General features: G+C 40.6%; 1 protein-coding gene across 4 annotated transcripts in view; it reads left to right on the forward strand.

Annotated features, from left to right (window-relative positions):
• LOC103387639 (E3 ubiquitin-protein ligase NEURL1-like) overlaps positions 1-22,267 on the forward strand; it is a 108,492-nt gene that overhangs the window by 83,109 nt on the left and 3,116 nt on the right. For all 4 annotated transcript variants that reach the window (XM_017037287.2, XM_025061223.1, XM_008322376.3 and 1 more), the window contains 3 exons: positions 981-1,222; positions 2,326-2,647; positions 16,770-17,492. In XM_017037287.2, coding sequence (XP_016892776.1) covers positions 981-1,222; positions 2,326-2,647; positions 16,770-17,492 — 1,287 coding nt within the window. The remainder of the gene's footprint in view (positions 1-980; positions 1,223-2,325; positions 2,648-16,769; positions 17,493-22,267) is intronic.

Consider the following 22,267-nt stretch of genomic DNA (forward strand, 5'->3'; position numbering starts at 1 on the left):
GTCCAGAAGTTTCTGTAGAGTACCAAACAGCGCGGCTTAAGCCGAGAGTCAAAATGCCATCAGTCGCCCGGGGAGAGAGATGTAGAAATCCTTCAAGTTGTTTTTCTCGCGTTCCTGTCCAACTTCATGACTGATCAGTTGTTTAGACTTTTGAACTTGTGAAATAAATAAATAAATAAAACAACATGCTAAAAAAATGAAATAATGTGCCAACAGCAGACAACAGAATCAAACAAACCGCGGGCAGTGAACGAAGTAGTAACCTCAATCTGAAGAGAAAAACAAAATCAAATGTCAACCCCTAATGTTTGCTGCGTTCAGTGTTTTTCAGGACAACTTAAGTCTTATTGACCGACCTATTTTATCACGTTTAATTTTTGCCATGTACTGTCCTGTATCTGTCAAAACTGTTCCTTGACAATCTTCTTGATGTCGCTGAAAACACTGTTGGCTGCTGCCATCATCTCAGACCCATAATGCCTTGCAGTATACAGTTACAATGAGAAACGTCCTTCTTTAATGTTACTAACCTCTTCTACTACTACTACTACTACTACTACTACTACTACTACTATTATTAAATGATGTGCTCCTGAGTTGAAAGAAGTAAAAGACAAGGCCAATTTGCGAGTGTTTGTTAGCCGTACTCACATAACCAACGAGGCAACTCTGTCCTCGGGATTCTCTCTTTCACTCAAGGACAATCTTTTATGTAATTAACTTTGCACATTGATATGCTCTTAGTGTTTCTGCCCTCACCTAGAGAAGCTCCAAATAGAACAAATTCATCACAGTAGTTTAATGATTAGAACTTTAAATTGAGACCTGAAAAGGGAGAAAAAAGTGCAGGGGGAAAAAGTTACGGTGGCAGACATAGTCCTAGTAAATACACTGTGTCTATATTTTTGATTTATGGCTAAACTGCTGCTCTACCCTTTCTGACCCAACCATGCAGTCACTTCTTCTTGTCTCATGCACAGACTCTCTGAACGGACCATTTCCTGCCACATCCCAGCGATGCCACTACAAGCCCAAGCCCTGCCTGCCCTTACCACCGTGTGCAAACGTGTCCTCTATCCCTCTTCTGTTCCACCCCAGCACCAAGGGCTCACAAATCATTATGGACACGTCCCAGAGGACAGTCAAGAGACAGGGCAGCTTCTGTAACGCCATTACCTTCAGCAACAGACCTATTGCTGTGTATGAGCAAGTTCGATTGAAGGTAAAGAGCACGATTCTTCTCTCTTTGCTTCACCTGAAACGGTCTTTGTCCCATTAGGAAATCAGAATATTATTATATAAAAGTTACATTTCCACAGTGAAACAGTGTTTCCTAAGACGCTGAGTAGAGCTAAATCCCATGTTAGAGATATTCTCAAAAATACACTCAAATATAAACACTTTGTTTATTTTCCACCAAATAGGAACAATAAGTCACAAACCCGATGACTCATTGTTCCTATTTGGGGGAAAATAAACGATAAAGCAGATGGTGGTTATATTGTTTACTGCAAGTCAAAAACTGTTACAGCCAGTGAGGTTAACCTTGAACCAGCCTCTGATTGTTTAATCTTGTTGCACTTCATCAACTAGATTTATCATATGTATCATAACTTACAGATTTGTTCAGTTGGAAAAATTCCTAAACTAATGAAAGACATAACATTGTACTACAGAAAATACATTTTAATACTGAAGAATTTCTGTCCCCTTACTGATACTGATCACATACAGCAATGTGCCATGAAAACTACTTAATTTACTATTGATCACAACCTAAAGACAGAACCTTTGGAATTGAATACACATTCTCATTAATCTGTGACTTTTGTTTTATAGAAAATGCAGCACCTGTTTATATTTTCCATGTCTTTCTCTTTCTCCCTCCTCTTGTGTGGCCATAACGGCAGCAGCTTACAATAAGTTTCCACTTGACTTATCCGACCATCTCTGTCTCAAAAGTGAGAGAACGGGGCAAGCATTGCCATGTGGTGGAAACTGTTATCTTGCACGGTGAATGCAAAACAAATCTAGACTAGAGTAAAAATCAGTTGCAGGTGGTAAACAAATCTAGGGAGCAATTTCAGTTTGTTTAAACCCTTGTTGTTGTTGTCGACCAGCATGTTGACATTTGAAAGTTTTTAAAAGTTCTGCCATCGTGTGAGCGTGTTTTACAGCAGATCAACTGCATAAGTCTGTGCTGCAAACACACGTTTGAAAAAACACCCCTCAGAGTCTCATGGCTAAGTGTTGTTACAGCTCACACAAATTAACCCAAAACCTTACAGGAAGTAAAAACTCCTTATCTCTAATACCGTCTCCTAGATCACTAAAAAGCAGTCGTGCTGGAGCGGCGCCCTGCGTCTTGGATTCACATGCAAAGACCCCTCCAGGATTAACCCAGATACCCTGCCCAAGTACGCCTGCCCCGACCTGGTCTCCCAAAGCGGCTTCTGGGCCAAAGCTCTGCCTGAAGAGCTCTCCAACGAGGGAAACGTTATCAACTTCTGGGTGGACAAGAAAGGACGGGTGTTTTACCGGATCAACGACTTGAGCCCCGTCTTATTTTTCAGCGGCGTGCACGTCACCGAGTCTCTGTGGGCGCTGATAGATGTCTACGGCCTCACCAGAGGAGTCCAGCTGCTGGGTAAGGAAACTTTTTAGTGCCAGAGGATTCACGGTGTTTCAATACCAACCGCAAATGACTCGAACTTTTTCCTTAAATGGTTAATGTTTACTGTCACGCTTTACCACTGGTAATTGTGTGCATCTGCTGTTTCGTTTCTCTGAGTGGTTAAAGGTGATGCTGTAGCTGTTTTCCTCCTCACCCGCCAAATAGCCCAGTGGAAAAACTAGATAAGTTTCCACTTGACTTATCCGACCATCTCTGTCTCAAAAGTGAGAGAACGGGGCAAGCATTGCCATGTGGTGGAAACTGTTATCTTGCACGGTGAATGCAAAACAAATCTAGACTAGAGTAAAAATCAGTTGCAGGTGGTAAACAAATCTAGGGAGCAATTTCAGTTTGTTTAAACCCTTGTTGTTGTTGTCGACCAGCATGTTGACATTTGAAAGTTTTTAAAAGTTCTGCCATCGTGTGAGCGTGTTTTACAGCAGATCAACTGCATAAGTCTGTGCTGCAAACACACGTTTGAAAAAACACCCCTCAGAGTCTCATGGCTAAGTGTTGTTACAGCTCACACAAATTAACCCAAAACCTTACAGGAAGTAAAAACTCCTTATCTCTAATACCGTCTCCTAGATCACTAAAAAGCAGTCGTGCTGGAGCGGCGCCCTGCGTCTTGGATTCACATGCAAAGACCCCTCCAGGATTAACCCAGATACCCTGCCCAAGTACGCCTGCCCCGACCTGGTCTCCCAAAGCGGCTTCTGGGCCAAAGCTCTGCCTGAAGAGCTCTCCAACGAGGGAAACGTTATCAACTTCTGGGTGGACAAGAAAGGACGGGTGTTTTACCGGATCAACGACTTGAGCCCCGTCTTATTTTTCAGCGGCGTGCACGTCACCGAGTCTCTGTGGGCGCTGATAGATGTCTACGGCCTCACCAGAGGAGTCCAGCTGCTGGGTAAGGAAACTTTTTAGTGCCAGAGGATTCACGGTGTTTCAATACCAACCGCAAATGACTCGAACTTTTTCCTTAAATGGTTAATGTTTACTGTCACGCTTTACCACTGGTAATTGTGTGCATCTGCTGTTTCGTTTCTCTGAGTGGTTAAAGGTGATGCTGTAGCTGTTTTCCTCCTCACCCGCCAAATAGCCCAGTGGAAAAACTAGATGGTAAAGTAACCACCATCATTAGTCTAGAAAAAAAAAAAAAACTCCCGAAGGATCAGCTCCTAACAATGACTCCTTCAAGGTTCACAAAATTAGGAAGCAAACAGGTCCTTCACAAACAGTACCGGCTGTTCTTCACAGAGATACCAATCTGAAGAATGTATGAAATGTAACACAAACCATGTTACAAACAGCTGCCCCCGATTTTTTTTTTTTTTTTTTTTTTTAAAAACCAAATGCAAAAGAGACAAATAGGAGTCCTTGCGTATGCCTCAGCACCTATTTATAACCATTTCCAAGAAACAATAGAGGCTGTCAGCACCGGTAATAGAAACAGAGGAGGCTACAGTGTTATGGAGGGAGTGTCATTCAACCTAACATTTTGGGTTGTTTTGGGGAGTGCTTATGTCATGATCGGCTGCTCACTCTCTGCACCGGCATAGGGAGACACTTCCTATGAGTTCATGGGCCTTGTTGGGACCAGCACACAATTCTTGATTGAGAACGCGAGGGTCATGTTCAGCATGGACAGTCATGAAGGGGACAGACAAGGAGAGGGACACAGTAACAGTTACATTACATTCACCCTTTCAATCAACGTCCAACTTCACCATATGTGACACTTGAAACTTTTCAAGTGCACTATTTATTTGTCACATATCCATCACACAAAGAGTGAGATTTCAATTTATCCTTATCATTTTAAATATTTAAATAACTTAGTGTCAGGTTGATCAGCACTTATATCTTATACAGAGAACATCTCTGTATAAGATATACTTACACTACTTACATCTATACCAGCGGTCCCTGACCTTTTTTGTTCCAAGGTCTGGTCAGCCAATACCACTCGTTACCAAATGACCTATGTACTGGTCCGTGGACCGGGGTTTGGGGACCCCTGATCTGTACAGTCTTCCATTTACAACCGGTCCTTCAAGGGGAACTGTATTGATGATGTAGTCCTAACCAACAGATTACAAAAGAATGGAAAATAAAAGTAAAGTAAGTATTAGTAAAGTAAAGTAATCACAATAAACAATATGCTGTACATTCACATGAAGCAGTCCCCCAGAAAATGGCTAAAAATGTTTAACCGTAGACTTTTATAATTTTTTTAATATCATTTTCAATGTCTTTTTTTATCATTTTTGACTACATTTTTCTGCCCTTGAACCATCCCAGGTGTTAACTTTGGCCCAGTGGACATGCAGACATATGGGTGAATGGAAATGGAGGTGTGGCGTTTTGGGAAAATGAGCGTACTTTCCGTCAGCAAAATGGTGGGTTTCAGTTGTTAATGATGCTTACGCGAATGTTTTAAATTACACCAGAGCGGATAAAAGCAGCCTGTTTCACCTGTTGTGGGCTTCTTATCACAGCGTTGGTGCAGGTGAGAATTTGCTAAAGTGGCGCGGCTTTTTTATAAATGATTAATGGGGCGTGGAGCTGTAATTGAGCTCTGTGGAGTGTAGAGAAGGACTTGCGTTGTTGACTTTGATTTGGTACGTGCGCACACGTGCACAGTGAATAAACAGTGCCAGAGAAAATGAATTGTGATGACTGATGACTGATTGTGAGGCCTGTTGACTTGGTAAATGTACACCGCTGAGCCACTGTGATAATAATGTGTTTAGAGAAGAAAGATAGACAGAGAGTTATCACTAGAATCCAATTCAACCTGCAGCACATTTAAAGAGAGATCACAATCCTACCTGGCTGTTGTAGTGTTTGGTTTTATTGTCAGTCTTTGGCTGATTTTTCACAAAATATTGTGACAAATATAGTTAAACATTTTCTACTATGACAGCAATGTGCAATCATATAAAATGTTATACAACATTTAAGGAGGAAAGATAGTTAATACTGTTACTAAAATGTTTCAAACAGACATTTAAAGAGACCTGGAACTTTACTTTTAACCCATCACCAAAGTGAACAGTGGGCAGATTTAAGCACCCGGGGAGCAGTGTGTGAGGGCGGTGCCTTGCTCAGAGCACCTCAGTGGTAACTTGGCAGCTGGTGGACTCCTTCCTTATCCACTAAGCCACCACTGCACCACTTTTAAAATGCCAAAAATATATATTATCCTTGCTGTTGTGGAATATCGAGAAAAAGCTAAATGTAGTAAAAAGAGCTAAATCACGTGCAACCAAACACAAGATGTGACCCATATTCAGTTGTGTGTCCAAGCACGACCTATGGAATAGAATAAATTGAACAAATATTTCTTTTAAGGCCACCTTTGTTTAAACTCTCGTTGCGATTGTAACCGCACAGCATTCAGACAAATGTCACACGTTACGCAGTGCATGGCAAGTTCTAATGTAAACAATGGACAAGATAGGCATTGCAGATACAATAAAGGAAGGCTTTAAGATTGATGACATTGGAACGAGATTGACAAAGATTACGCATCAACTTCAGATCTTTCACATCGTCTTTTTTTAATTTATTTTTACGATTTTAAATTTATATACAGTAACTTCAATTTAACTTTTATAAAAATATGTATTTATTCCTCGATCCCAGCCTTTTAATAGAAAATAGATTGAACTGAAAGATGAAGAAAGGTTGTGATCGCTGCGATCGTCTCTGGGAGTGACAGTTAAGGTGGAGAAGTTTGAAGATAATCCTGTGCGAAATTAGTTTTAATGCCGTACTTCTGAATGATGCAGAAAAACTTTCGTAATAAATGTATGGACAATGTAACAACGGAACGCCGTATCTTGAGGATGTATGGACAATGTAACAACGGAACGCTGTATCTTCAACATCGTAAACCGAGGACGCCGTGTACGAAGTGGTCAGCAAGACCTGAAAACCTGTGACTAAGAAGGCATTTTGTATGTAGTGTTATTGGTTGTGTATATAGATACAGTGTCTGTGTTCTGCATGGAGCTTTAGAGATGGATGAGTAGCCTCGAGTCATTTGTCACATTTGACAAACACGTGCATCTGTCTTTGCCCATCTGATATTAGATCCGTTATCCCGGAGTCACCTGTCTGTATTTAACCAACCTGCAGATGAGATTCAACAGAAACCACTGTACTTTTCTGGTCGTCTCTCTGCCAGGTTTGTGTCTGGTATCTGCACAATATTCAGATTGTGTTTATTTCATTCAGATCCAACTGTAGTGCTAAATCAGGCAGAACATCAATGCCCCCTCGTTGCCCGATCGCACCTTTTACACATGCTGTGTAAATGGAGCTTGTGCTGTACTGAACAACGCGCCGTTGCTCCGCTGATAGAATCTGTAAGATTGTTTTGCTTGAACTTTCATTTTCGCTGAACTTCTGCTGAGTACAAGTAATAACAGAACAAAAGAGTTTTTAATCTTTTATGTATGCGTCTGTGCAATGGCTTTCGTACAAAAGCGACTGCGATTTTTCTTCCCCCCCCCAGGTTTTGCTATTGCTTGTGTCAAGTTTATAGGGGTTTTGTTATTTGTCCTGTGTCCATATCTTCACACAAACAAATCCTCCAGCAGATTCTCATACCTTTGTGCATCTGTTGAATCTCCCACAACTCTCTATGCCTTACAGGGGACCTCGACGGAACCGTGTTCCATCAGTGTTGTCAGAAAGGTTGTATAGCGTTTTAAGCATCTTATTGAGAGAAGTGTTGTTTTTCTCCCTCTCTGCAATCCTGCGAGTGTGGTACATTAGCGATCCGCCCATACATGGAGTCAAAGGTGAGCCTGAGCGAACAGCCAGACTTGAAAGCTGAGATGGTGTTGCGTAAGTGAGGAAGCTAAATTCATCTTCCAAAATCAAACCGAGCCTCAGGGGATGTCCAGACCAACAATGCTGCCTATGCTGTTTAAGAATGATCGGTTACATCAAGGCATGCGTACCACTCACGCAACTCTCCATAAACCTATAACTGGCCTGCTGCAGACTACGGAGCCTGGGCTGTTCAACGTTGGCAGCATTGTTCTCTAAGACATTAGATCTCCCCTGGTTTATGATGTTTCTCAAGTAGAGTAACACAACTCCTCAAAGTTAATATAGCACAAATATCATTGTTTTCCTGTACTCTTTAATGCTGCAGTGTATGTTTGGATGTAGGCTAAACTGGTGCTCATGAATTATGATTTAATTGTGTTTAATCCTCTTAATGGCTGACAGTGTTAATGAATGGCCAACTGTCAAAACACATTTTCACGCTCATCCTTGAATCAATTTATCTTATATTATAGTACCTCAAAGCAAAGATGCGTTCAAGTGCATCCCAGTTTTTGAAAGAGCCATGCTGCCGTTTTAATCTACTGTAGTTGACCTTTTCACTCTGAGGTGCTCTGAACACAGTGTGAAGTCACATGACATGTAGCCATTTGCTAGCTAACCATTTTAGCAGCCTTGTTTTCCTGGTAACACTTTTTTTTTCCAAGTTTGTTTGCACAATCTCCAAGAATTAGGTCACAAATAACCTGCAAGTGTTTTAGCTCTAATGTAATTCCCAGAAGCGATCCACATGGTATGTCTTCATCGTACAAAAAAAAAGTGAGCGCGACCTCTGTACACACATACAGCTGCGGTAAGAGAGTGTGTTTGTTTATAGGACAAACCTGGGAGACCACACTCCATCCGTCGTTTTGAGCTGGCATGATGGATTTTCCCACGTTATATAAACGAGCTAGTGTAAGGCGTCTTGGGATGCTGCGAGATGCTCCACTGGGTGTTTGTCTGCTTGGTGGAGATGAGTCACTTCATCACTGACATGGTGGTGTTGACCATGAGACAGGCACCAGCTATCATCATCTGCATCCTTTCTCTTTAGTCATTAGGTAAGAATCCAAAATGGCTCCCGGGCCATTGAAAGTTCTCAGGCGATTAGGAGAAGGGTGTTGACATCAATCATGTCTGTGCGCAGCATTGAAATGCTTTCGGCCTGTAGGACATCACGCACTTGACTTGTCACGCTCGTATCACTCTGAGGGACACATCCCTTATGTTGAGAGAAAGGTAGGAGAAGATTTACGTTTTAATGGCGAGTATTATATTAATATAAGAACTTTATATTGATGAAGGTTTAGAATGATGGTTCTGTGACTGGGTCTGTTGGTTGATCTGAACATCATGGCATACCTACGTATTGGAAAGTTTAAACCAGTGTTTTCCAAAGACTGGGTCGTGGCCCTCAGGTGGGTCGCAAGAGATTTCTCATCTCGCATCATGTTTCCCAGGACTTTACGAATAATGTCTATTGACATGGGTCACTTGGGACTTTTAAAATATGGGTCCCCAGAAAATAAGTTTGGGAAACACTGGTTTAAACAACTCTTCACGGACTTTCCTGATATCATTTTTTTCAACCACATATACTGTATTTTGATCCTTGAGGATTTAGAGGTTTTTCTGTTTCTTTTCTGTCATTATTAAGACTTTAATGAGAGACAAATTATTCAGGAACTATTTTAACCCAAAACCAGTGGTTCCCAAAGTGTGGGGAGTAACCCGTAGGGGTACACAGCTATGAACCAAAACTGGATATGTGTAGATGTTGAGAAGCTCAACAAAGGTCCCGAGTTTGCAATAGGCGCTACAGAAAAAAAAGGGGGGGAACCAGAGCCCACAATGTGAGTCTTTATTTTGTTAAACTCACTTTAACGGCAGCGTGAGAGGCAGCAGTTAATAAACCATGAAACGGAGGGAAAAGATAGTTTGGAAGTTTCAGCTGAGTGTCTGGTGACTCTGTGTTTTTCATTTTAAAGATGATAGATTTGGTTTTCTCTGTATGTGGTCGAGATCACACTTGTTTTGATGCCCTACGCTGCTTCGTGGATGTATCATTCTGAGGATTTATTTGTATATTCCAATAACGTGATTTATAACGGGTGAAAGAAAAGCAAGTGTTTCAGCAGAGGGAGCTCATTTAAAACTAGTTTCAACACTAGTATATTTGGATGGAGGAGGTGCGCTGTCCCAGTGTGTACGTGGGTTTTCTCCAGGTTTTTCCTCCCACTGTTCAAAAACAGTCAGCATTAGGTTAATCCAACACTCTGAACGGAAAAAGAAATAAACGGACCGACTTATGATTTATAATGCATTGTGGAGACAATCTGTCACTTTTTAACACCTACAGTATGACAGTGTTGTTTTCGGTCCTGTCTTTGAAACAGGTGAAAGAAAGAAAAGGTGAGGAAATATGAAGCACAGTGCGGCACAGACGTACCGGCCTGTCTGATCTGTGCCGCACTTTCCTTTGTGTTGTGTTATTTTTAAATCCGCTCGGACACTGCGGCTCATTTTCAACAAGCCACAGATCACACCTATTGTTCACTTGTCAACATAGATTATTTGGTGTTTCATGTGTTTTTTATTTGTGGGTGAGAGTGTTGCAGAGGTCACAGGGCTGTAGGGCTGACACACGTGGACAGTTATGCAGCAGGGGCCTGCCTCGAAACAGTAGGAACAGTCAAGGTATAAATGGCTCAGACATTTATATATATATAAAATTGGGTGATTTTGACATGCAGGGAAGTCGAGCTCTGATGATCCCAAAGCTATGCTTATAGACAACGTGCAACTTTGTTTAATTTTTGGTCGGTTGCTAACTCTTAGCTCTTCCAAACACAATAAAGAGGAAGTCCAGGATACAAGTAAAAATACGCCTAGTCATCTGTCAACTGTCAGATTCCCGCTGAAGACAAACAGCAGAATAGACAATAGGAGAGAATGGCATGAAGAGGTCTTCATTTTTATAAACATTTTCTAATTTCTGGAGGAGCATTAAACTAAAATCATCGTGAGTCATACCAAACTCTCTTACCCCTGTGTTTCTCTCCTTCTCTCTCTCTCCTCTGTCCTGAAGGGATCTTTTCTGATTTTTAATCAGAGCAATACATCATGAAAAATTTAATTTTCTTCATGAGACTGGACATTTAAATCTGATCAAAGAGATGTTGAGGCTTTGCTCGTTTGATAATTACTGGAGCCTGCTGCATGGGGTCAAGGAAAGGGAGAAGTCCAGGCCAGGTCTGAACAATTCCCTTTTTTGGGAAGAAACCATGAGCTCAGGAATCATTGAAGTCAATTTCCAGCTACCTACTCTGTTAGGGTAAATATCAGCACCACTGTATGTGGGCACTGGGCGATATATATATATATATATAAATGCAGTATAGCACAGGATAATATTGATGTAGTTCATTTTCTGTTTAAATAGCAATACATGGGCCGCTAGTTTGCACTCTTCACGCACAAGTCCTCCCCAACCTACCTCACCTGGGCAAAAGCTACCTGCACATTTATTGCCGACCCTCCATATTTTTAAAGATTAGCCTGTGGGGTGGAATTAACTTTAACTTTAACCTTTTATTATAGCTAAGAACATCACAGAGACATCAAAAAGTTATCATCATAAATGTATACAGTATTTTCAAAAAAGGATGAAACGGCAACAAAACCGGCTCAAAACTTACAAATGGCTAATAACTTAAAGTGTAATATATTTGAAAAAAAAACATACTTACTAGCTAAATGCTAACTATTCAGTCATGGTTCCTTCTTATTCCAGATTCTTCTTTGTCACTCCATATATATATACCTGCCAGAGTAAAGTTTACTTTAATTTCTCATGACACTTTTTAAGACTGACACAAACCCATTCTGTCAGTTATTTACAGTATATTTAAAAACCAAGTATTGCCCTCTGACCTACTCTTACCAATCATTACCAAATCAGGATTAGGGTCTACTATGTGAGAGGACTGCAGTGCTTTTGATTGGTTGAACCAAAACAAATGCAGCTGGACTGACTCCCGTGCCTCAGCTGGGATTTAATCGGCCCGTGTGGAATTGAACGGATTTGCGCAGGAATCAAAATAAGAATGGGAATGGACCCTGTCGGGTCTGGATGCTGTGAGTAGCACTGGGGGTCGGGGGCATCAGAGAGGCTAATCACTTTCAGATGAACAGTGTATGGTTCTAGTGAAAACGTGACTGTGTGAGAGTTTGATGTTCGGTGTGTGCAAAGGTTTTTTTTATCGTTACTATTTGATCCAAACGTGGAGATAAATCTATAGGTATTTAAATCTGTTTGAAACATTTCTGAATGGCATTTTTTAAGGTCAATGTTGAAGTATAATTCAGAGATCCTCAGCAACAGCCTGTTTGGCCTACATCGTTGCACTACCCCTACATGTAGATAGCTTCTAGTCAAGAGTCAATGTTTAAGCAACAAATCATTGAGCATTTTATTGATAACGTCCTAGATGAACATATTTTAATGTATTATGTCATTATGTTAAAGTACAGTACGGTGGAACCTCGAGATACGAGCGTCTCGACATACCAGTATTTCAAGGAAATTCTTGCTTCGAGATACGAGTAAAGTTTTGAGATACGAACACGTAAGTTCCGTAGTGTTCGTGTAAGGTGCGGTCAGAATCAAGTGTCTACGTACGGGCCAACTCTCTTCCCTTCCTCCCTCCCTCCTCCACCCTTAGCCGCTACTGTATTGTCAGTCTCAAAGGTAAGAACTCATAATTAAAACCACATTTTATTTTATATCACAGGAATCCTTATATACTGGAATTATTTGTGTGTGTGTGTGTCTCTATAGCAATTAAAAGTTTTTTTTTTGTTATTTCTTATGGGAAACAATGATTCGAGATACGAGCACCTCGTGTTACGAGCTCGGTCCTGGAACGGATTATGCTCATATCTTGAGGTTACACTCTGTATGTCATTCTTAAATAGAGCTATACAAATGTGGCGCCATTTGAATGACAAGTGGCGTCAACTTCCTCTCAGACAAATTTACCCTGTCCATGTGGACTCCCTGAGGTCCTGGGCCTGATGGTCCTCGCTGCCACATGTCACTCCAACATGTGCCACTTTCTTTCCACGGTCACAGTCCAAAAAACCCAGAAACATCTGGCACCGCACCAGAGCCTCTGCTTGATCTCTTAAACACTCCACAAATGTAGATCCTGTTGCACATTCCGTCTCAGAAAGTCAAACCGTGGGGATTCTCATGTGTAAAGATATCACAGCCCTGGCGCGAGTATTAGCCTGTGCTGCATTATAATAGTTTTGTTGTTGCATTATCTTCTCTGGGATACCACTCCTTAAAAGCTCACCAATGCAGATATAACCTCGGAGCCTGTGCTCTCTTTTTTTTCCTCTTCTTCTCTCTTGATAAGTGAAGGCTTATCCATTTCCTTATTTGGGAGACCTGAGTACCACACTCCTCCACCTCCCCAACAACCTACATTCTCATTTCAGATGACTTCACTCACTCATTCTGGACAGAGCCCACGAAGACCGCCCCCCCAGACACTCATAGTTTAGGCAAATCCCCACACACACACGCACACACACGCACTAACGCTGACATAGTACTGGTACAGTTGACCTTGAAAAAGCAAGTATTCTTATCCTGTTCCACTGAGGCTGAGGAACATAGTAAAGGGGTGTCAAACATATGGTTTGTGGGCCATAACTGGCTAATATCTGTGTACTTTAATAACCAAAGCTGTGTTCAAACTGAATTGTTCTATGAGTAGAGCCCAGTTCTGTGTATTTTTTAACAGCAGTGCATTTCTTGTCATCTGGGCATGTTTTCGGAGTGAGACTGGACGCCAGCTTTTTCAGTTGTATGGACGTTTTCTTTTGCTCAGATGTGGAAATGGTTTCCTAGATAACATTTGCAGAGTTTTCTCTCGGTTGCAACATGTATGAATAAGTAAAGTTTAATCACCGCGCCATGTTTTTCCCTACGTGTGTGTTTTGGCATGGGTGTGTACTTACTTCCACAAAGCCAGAAAATTCTTTCCCAATGTTCAAGACGACTTTTCTTTTTTTTTTTTTTTCTTCATACTTAGAGCTACAGTTCTACAGGAAGCCAGAGCCAAGCTAAGAGGTCGGCTGTTGACCCTGCTAAATTGTGTCAGTCTGGAATGTGTTCCTTTGTTTGAATTAAGCTTTTTTTTTTCTCCAGATTGAGTAACTGGAGCGGTTCCCGGAGCACTTTATTTTACAGGGACAGTTTCAGCCTCACACTTAATCACTGCTGTATTGTTTACGTGACTGAGTAAAGTTTTTCGGTCCTTGCCCCTCTGTTCGAGAGCCTCAAGGCCTTCAAGTTTGACATTATGGAAGAGAAAATAATCTCCCCTCTGTTCGGCACTTTGGGGTTTAAAATCCATCAAAGCAATGGCTAATGTTAACCTAAAACAATCAGGGGGTTCAGACAGAACAAATAACAGAACAGCAGATGTCTGTTTACAAGTGACATCAGAGCCAGACTTCTGATAAATGATTTATTCAGTTTTAAGGCTTTATGCTGTGGTTGTGGCTGCTGCCTGACAGTATAACGTCATAGGTTCGTTCCAGACATGGATGATAGCCTCAAGGTTCTATGTGTACACTATGTCTTCTCCAGGTGGTTAAATCCCACTGTGTGAATAATAAATATACAAGCCAAATAATGCATTTAGAATGAATTTAAGTGTGAATTCGTGGTTGGCTTTAATTAGAGCCATGTCAATCAATTAATAATTACAGTTGTTTCTTTACATTTTCAGCTACTGGATACTTTATATTACTCAATTTCTATCAACTATATGCTCTAAAAACATTTGAGCTTTCTAGTGACTCTCCACAGGTACTGCAAAGACCTTGTGGTCAACTTCCTCCAAAATAAAAAAAGACACCCAGGACTCAGATTTCCAGAAGACGGGAGTCTCCCGTAGGCGGCGTGAATGGCCTTAATTATTTTGCAGTAGGAAATTGGATAAAAAGAACGACATTCCGTTTTGTTGATGTGGTTCATGTTGTGTATTTCCTGCCTTTGGGATAATGACCTCCCTCGGACTGAGGACTAAATTATTCCGATTACAAAAGCCCTCTCCTTACAAACAAAGCCGTGCCTCTGCTTATTTAGCTTCTTCCATGCTATCAGTGTGTCTGTTCTGTTCAACTATTGCCGTCACAGAACACCTTTAACTTCAGTTCTTAAAAATAGTTCAAATATTTAATGAACACTTTCTGTTGTGCTCAGCCAATGGCAGGAGTTGTGCTTAAACAATTCCCTGACCATTAGATGTGTACTTCTTTTCTTCATTTAGAAAGTTTTCATATAGTAGATACTTAATTTCTAGAAACTTTCTTTTAAGAAAAAAAAAAGGGGGGGAAGTCATAACAGCAGAAATAACAAAGATTATCTGGAGCATCTCAGAGTCGGCGGTCTTAGCCTTGAAGTTGATATGGGTCCTAATAATAAGAGCCTCATACTTGGTTCTGGACACTCTTGAAGAAGTAATTAAGTTCAAGCATTTTATCAGCGGCTGACCAGATATGTGCTGTCCAAGTGTGATAAAGAGGAGCTCGTGAGTTATGACTTTTCTCTTAAGTGTCCAGCCTGCTCTATTTTTCACCACTTTCCTCTTCTGTCACACTCACCAGCCACTTCCCAGAAGGGAAGCCCGAGGCAGCCGTCAGCTAAGAGCCACACAACTGAGCCTCCAGGTCACTCATCCCACTATCTGTCCCGCCCTGCTCTCCAAACGTCCAATTAGGCTAATTTTGTCCAGTGATAGAGGTCCTTTTTAAATTTAGTCACATGTCCCTAAGTGTGCCACAATGCTCATCCATCCGCACTGACGGCGTTTATGGAAAGGCATCTTAATCTGTCTCCATTTTTTTGTGGAATTTACTTTGACCAAAGTAGTTCAGGGAAGAACTATTTTGAGTTGGTGAGAACACGAGGAGATATTTTCGATACTATTCAAAATTTGGTTACTTTTTGCTGTGATTGTACTGAAGGCTGCTTAATCAGTTACGATCTGGGCAGTTTCTCAATAGAAATATTACTATCAATATTATTTATATCAATATAATATATGAATTACAATAAGGGATTTCCAATATTAACTTTTTGCCGATATGCCGATATTGTCTTAATTTCCGATTATGATATCAACCGATACCGATATAGGCCTGGTAATATTTATTTATTTATCTGCACAAACTACTTTATGAGTATGAAATTAATTAAATGAGCTGCAATGCTGCCATCTAGTGACTTTCACTTTAATATACGGCCATTTCTTCCTAAAACTATTTATATATATATATCCCGAAAGCCAGGTGTTGCGTTATCGAGTTTTCATTATCGGAGAAAAAAAGCGATAACGATTCTTACATATATTACATAATATGCTTATATCGGTCGGCCAATATTATCCGACATCCCTATTTACAATATTTTGTAATTCATGTAAAATGGATTCAGAGCAATTAATACATTCTGAATTTGACATATGACGTATTGCAATGTATCGCGGACAAAATTTATTGCAATATATTGATATTTGCAGAACTGCTGTATAGTGATGTAATCATTATTGTGGGAAAAATATCACGATAGTATATCACTAATGTGCAATCATTGTAATATCTACAATAGAAAATGGTGATTAAATATGAAATAGCTAGTGAGAAGATAAAAAAAAGCTGTATTGTGTTATTTTTGGTTTATGTCTCCTCTCCTGTGTGTTTAAAAAGCAATATGGAATTGCTCTTTACTGTGACAGACCCACTTGCCTGCAGCTACTCTACGGCCTCACTCTAAAGCCCTGACGTGTTTCCCAACATAAAAACACTGGCGTATTTGTCCATATTGTTTACCTACAAGCCTTAGCCTCTTGTGGTGAGTGCATTACAGATAGAGAAAGGGGAAAAGCCGGGGGCCACCGCTAGTTGACAGTGACAGGGATGATGAATGGACACTGCACAGATGGCGAATAAAACACAAAACAGCAATGCACATGAGAATATGTTGAGTACTGAGTACCTACTACTGTAGGAATCCTCTGTACACTATGAAGAATCGCCGCCTCCTGAAGGTGGTTCAGTTTTGATTTTTAATAATTAAAAAAAATACTGTTTGACATCAAACATTTATTTCAAAACACCCCAAAAAAACTGTGATTACATAAGATTCCTGTGTTCGTTTGTTCCACAGACAGTGAGATGCTCCCTGTGGAATGTCTCCGTCCTCGTTCTTTCGCAACCACCCACCAGGCCTCCATCCGGCGAGGCAGAGACGACCCTCACCTCTCCATCAGCCTGTGCGACATGAGCCTGCAGCAGCAGGAGATGCATGTGGATGAAGTTAACGAGGAAGACGAAGATGAACCTCTACAGCCCTTCAGCTTCACCTCCTGCCACGTGCCCCAGAACTCTCAGAACTCGCAGCAGTGTTCGCTACTGCCGACTCATTTGGACACTGAGCTTCACTTCCACTCAGTGCACGGCAGCCATGTTACCGTGCTGGATAAGCACACGGTTGCGCGGCTGGATCACCGCGGCGACGAGAGAACCTTGGTGCTCACGAACCGTCCGATCCACACCGCGGAGACGGTGTTTTTGAAGCTGAAGGCGACCGTCCCAAGGTCTGCTTGCCTTTCTTATGGAGTGACTTCCTGTGACCCAGCCACCCTGAGGCCCAGTGACCTCCCAGCCAACCCAGAGTCTCTGGTTGACCGCAAGGAATTCTGGGCTGTTTGTCGTGTGGCAGTGCCACTCCACAGTGGAGATATCCTTGGTTTTCTGGTGAACGCCAACGGTGAACTCATAATGACCCATAACGGTGTCAACGCTGGGATGCAGCTGTGTGTTGATAACTCCAGACCCCTGTGGATGTTTTATGGACTGCATGGCACCGTCACACAACTCAGGATATTAGGTAAGTTCACCTGATCTCACAAAAGCAGCATTTTCTAGAAAGCTATACGAAAAACTTAGATTATTTATACAAATAACTTTGGCTATTCTTTCAGAAACAGCAACTTATCAAATGACATCGCGCAAAGTTAGTCTTCAATTTATAACTTTTAATTTTAATTATCAAAAAAATGTATATGACTAAATGTAGATGATCATCACATATATACATATATAGTATCTAGATACATATATTGTATATTCAACTTTTTATGTACACCTTCTTGACTCAAAACAGCGACACATGTTGAAAGCTAGTACTACAGGATTTGATTATTTACTGTATAACAGGGGTGTCAAACATACGGCCCGCTTGGGGGTTTGGTACGGCCCGCTAGATGAATGTTAAAAATGAAAGAACAAAAACTGCATGTTAGTGATAACTTGTCAAGTATTTCATTATACATATTTATTTCTACTATATTCGTACTTATTTGCATGAAAACAAAGGGGGAAAACATGCACTTGTTATTTATAGGTATGAGGTTTATGAGTTTGACATCTCTGCTTTATACAGTATTAAATATATATTTTACTACATTATTATTAGCATATTTATTAACAAGAGAGTTAAAATCCAAACACCAAACTCCTACAGGAAGAGGTTGTACAAATGTGTTGTCATTGTTTACTCTAATTGGATTGTAGGCAACGGGATGTGGGTCTGCAAAGTTAAGAAGCGTCTGAGATAAGTGGTTCAAGATGGAAACCAAACGACAGTATGAGATTCAGAACGTTAAGTTTGTTCACAATAATTATTAAAAAAAAAACATCCAGCAGATTCCTAAATGAAGCTAGTTCTTAGCAACAACTGACAGAACTATTACTGTGTTTTATTTACACAGTGACAGGACTGTGATCCAAGTGGTTTAAAGATGTTTCCCAGTCTCGATACAAGACGTCATTAAATTCAGCCAATATCGCAGTACGTTATCCTCGAAGAACCTTTAGACGATGAATTCACTCTTCAAACTGTGGGATTTTTTTTTTTTTTTACTTCTTCCCCCACATTTACTGTATGACCGTTAACTTTTAGTCTGCAGCCAAGCACTTGTGCGCAGTTTGTGATTGTGTAGTTTGAAATTAGCAAATGAATATAATAGCTAACAGGTTCAGGGATTGTGCTTTCATTTCTCTCTCTGGAAAGACTTCTGGGATCTATTTATGTGGACTTTAAAAATCAAACCCAAATACAGTAATGACCTTAGACAGAGTACACAAATATGTCTTTGATGAAGTGTGGAGAAACACGGTGTTTGTGATCTCGAGATCTTTAGATTGTTTTATTGTTTAGGTTCAGGTCATTTTCTTCATAATTACACTCTGCTGTTGTGGCGAGTTGGGAAACTTTGAGGGGATAAAAAAAAATCAAAGTGCCTCAGGTTTGTAGCTGTTTAGCAGCACGTAGGACCATTCAAACACATGTTTAGGACAGTTTATTCATTCAGACACATTCGGGTCGTACCTTTCTGGATCTACAGTGCATTCTGATTCACACACTGCAGTTCTCCTAGCAGAGTAACCCAGAAACACTTTACAATTTAGGTCAAAATATTCCATCCATCCGATGCGGGGTGCATTCTGGACGGTTTACTGCACTGTCCCAAATAAAGACAAACAACCACTGACAACCACATTCATATCTTAGTTCAAATTACTGTTCAATCAATCTAACTGCCTAATGAGTATGATTTAGGGCTCTGGGAGAAACCAGGAGTGCCTGAAGAACATTTTCTTTTGTTACTCCTATTCAGAAATGATTGTTTTGGTTGAGGGGTAGAAATCCACCTAAAAAACTATTCCATATTTTCCATAACATTAAAATCTGTAAGACTGCCCCATGTTTCCATGTATTTGCAATGAAAAAAAAATCTAAATAAATTAAATATACGTTACATAAATTAAATATCCTCACTAAAGATGAATTAAAAAAAGTTTTTATTTGTCTCTCCCAGTGCCCCCCTGCCCTATCCTCACCCACCCATTGCCCACATTTCAAATGACTGATTCAGCCTCATTCACATACACAACCATCAAACACCATCTCTTTAAGAGCCAAATGCAAGGCATAGTTGAAAGAAGCTGTGATAGATTGAACCCCTAACCCTTGGGATGATGCGCTCGTCCACTTACCCTGAGGTTGAACGGAGGTAAAAATGTACTCAAGCTCCACTTTACCTCAATTTGTACATATCTGAGATGAAATATTTAGCATGACGTGCTGAGTAAAAGTCTTAAGTCTGAAGGGTTTTGAATTATTTCTTTTTTTTTTTTGTTGAAGATGCTGTTAAAGCAGTTACTTAACCATAATTAAGCTAAAAATTTAAATACTGCAACGTGTGTGGGATTTGTTTACGGTCATCAGTTCGAAAGGTCGTGGAGAGAAATCAACGAGAATTGTTTTAAATGTAAGTTTTTGCTTTTTCTGAGGTGAAATGTTCTGAGATCAGGTTTTTTTTGTAGTTCTTTCTATAATTCATTTGAAGATCACACGTCCTCCTCCTCACTCTTCTCTGCCATCGCTCAGTTCTGTGTATTTTGGTCTTGTGTGGGTTTCTAGCAGCCAGCGTCATGTATCAGTCGAGGGTCTAATAGCTCCCTGTGTTCAATAATAACATGTAAATGCACCAGGTTTGGAGATGCTGGGCCTTTAAACCCTCAGTTCAGTCTTTTATCTCTGCACAGCTCCCTCTTGTCTGGGATGGGGGGGTGTAGGGGGGTTGAGAGTTGTCTGAATTACTGCCCACTCCAGCTGTGGGGAATGAATTAGTGACGTTTTCGCCCACCCACTCTCTGCAGTCCATGTCCTGTGCTACCATGGAAACATCTATCCAGTGAGGCAAGTGACAGGTTGTCATGGCTGGGCGTTGTCAAGTCTGCGAAGTGGAACAGATGGGAGTCAGTGACTCTCACGTGGACATTTTGTCAGAGCAGTTGCAGGAATTAAGATTTTATAACTCAATTACAGATACTTAGACTCAGTAATGGTCGCCTGGTGGCCATGACCTCAATTACACGTATCCTGCTTTCAGTTTTCTCTCATTTCTGAATCTAATATAAACTCAAGGCTGCTAAAATTACTGTTACGAATTACCAACAATCACATGACTACAAATGGTGAAGAAAACTGTAGCATTTTATATTTATGGTTTACAGTGGTTGGCATCCTCAAAGATAAGTAATTCATATTTAGAAATAAATTAGAATTTCTTCTTTTTTTTCATTTAAAGGGTGCGAATGTTAAAAAAATAATACATTTTCATTGTTATTGTATTACCAGTATTGCAGTACAGTATACAGTGGTTTTTGTAGTTGACATCCCATAATACTAGGTAACAAGGAATATATTGTTCATGGAGATGCACTGATCAACAGCCCAGTTATCAGAATGGGTCATTTTTGTGGCATGATCAACCCTGACTGGCAACCCTGCGACCCAGTTTTGCAGGCATTTTTTTGCGCATGCAAACGATATCAGAAGCAGCATTATGTCATGTTTTTTTATGTAATTTCAAGTCTAGTGTCTAACAAAACCATTTCTTTCATTTAAAATTTAAAAATATTGCCGTAATCTTGGGATGAATTAACGCTACTTAGGAGGTAATCAAAATAAACAGCCTGCAGAGATCACACTGTCTGGGATAATTACACTGATATCCAGCTGACAAGACAGTTCTGATCCATTTGAGTTCTTAATTCAAAGTACAACTGCTTTTCGTGCTTATTAAATACGGCTGTATACTGCCTGTGTACACAAAGGTGACTGTAGTGATTTGTAGCAATTAATTAAGCCCTGTATAACGACATTGGCGCTACAATGGTAACTCACCTTAATAGCAAGTGTATTGGTGAAAGACGTTCCTGAAGTCTGATGAACTTGAATAGAACATCTTTTTAAAAAAAAAAAAAAAAAAAAGACACAAAAAGGATGTAAATGGTGATCAGAGCCCGTAAAATAATATTAATAATACCAAAAGACCATGTATGAGTCATTCTTCCCGTGGGCCAATCGTGATTTATTTCCACAAATTAATGAAGTCAACCAATGTCTTGATCTTGACAGGCCTTGGTGTCAATGACACAGGTGACATTAATAAAAAATAAGGTGACGACAGTTTAAAATAACCTTTTATAATTCAGGCAGTGAGAGAAAATATAGTCTGATGGGATTAGGTTTGAGGAGGAGGATTGTCTGCCTGAATTCTCCAGAGGTTGTCTTTGATAAGCGAGTGCTGAAAGCCGCCGTACACATGCCTGACCGCAAATAAATGTCCTGCATAACTAAAGACCCTCACATATTCACTGGTGACTGCACTGGGAGAAGTAAATATAGTACACAGGGAAAGGTATCCCTGATGAAAGGCTACACAAATAGACACGGAGATGATCTTTTTCCTCATTAGGGGCTGCGACACAGGTCATGTACAGTAGATAATGGAAGAAATACATCAACGTCAGTGTACGACTCATGTGGATTACCAGAGGCTCTACGCTCGTGCCGTGACTTTAGCGGCGAGTAGCTGTTGTTGCATGACAGGAGAGCTGCCAGGATTTGTTTATAGAGGCTGAAACTGAGACTGCAGTGGGTGAAGTGGTCCAGCTCAAAAGGCAGCACAGGTCAGTGCAATGGATCAGAGCTCCACGTTGCCCCAGTTACGCAAGTAACTGTATACATTGCCGTGCCAGAAACAAACCACATTTGTGTCTTTTGGTGTTTTAGCTTCTTCCCTGTAATTT

Source organism: Cynoglossus semilaevis, chromosome 12 (assembly GCF_000523025.1).
Source record: "Cynoglossus semilaevis isolate Cse_v1.0 chromosome 12, Cse_v1.0, whole genome shotgun sequence".
Lineage (NCBI taxonomy): Eukaryota > Metazoa > Chordata > Actinopteri > Pleuronectiformes > Cynoglossidae > Cynoglossus > Cynoglossus semilaevis.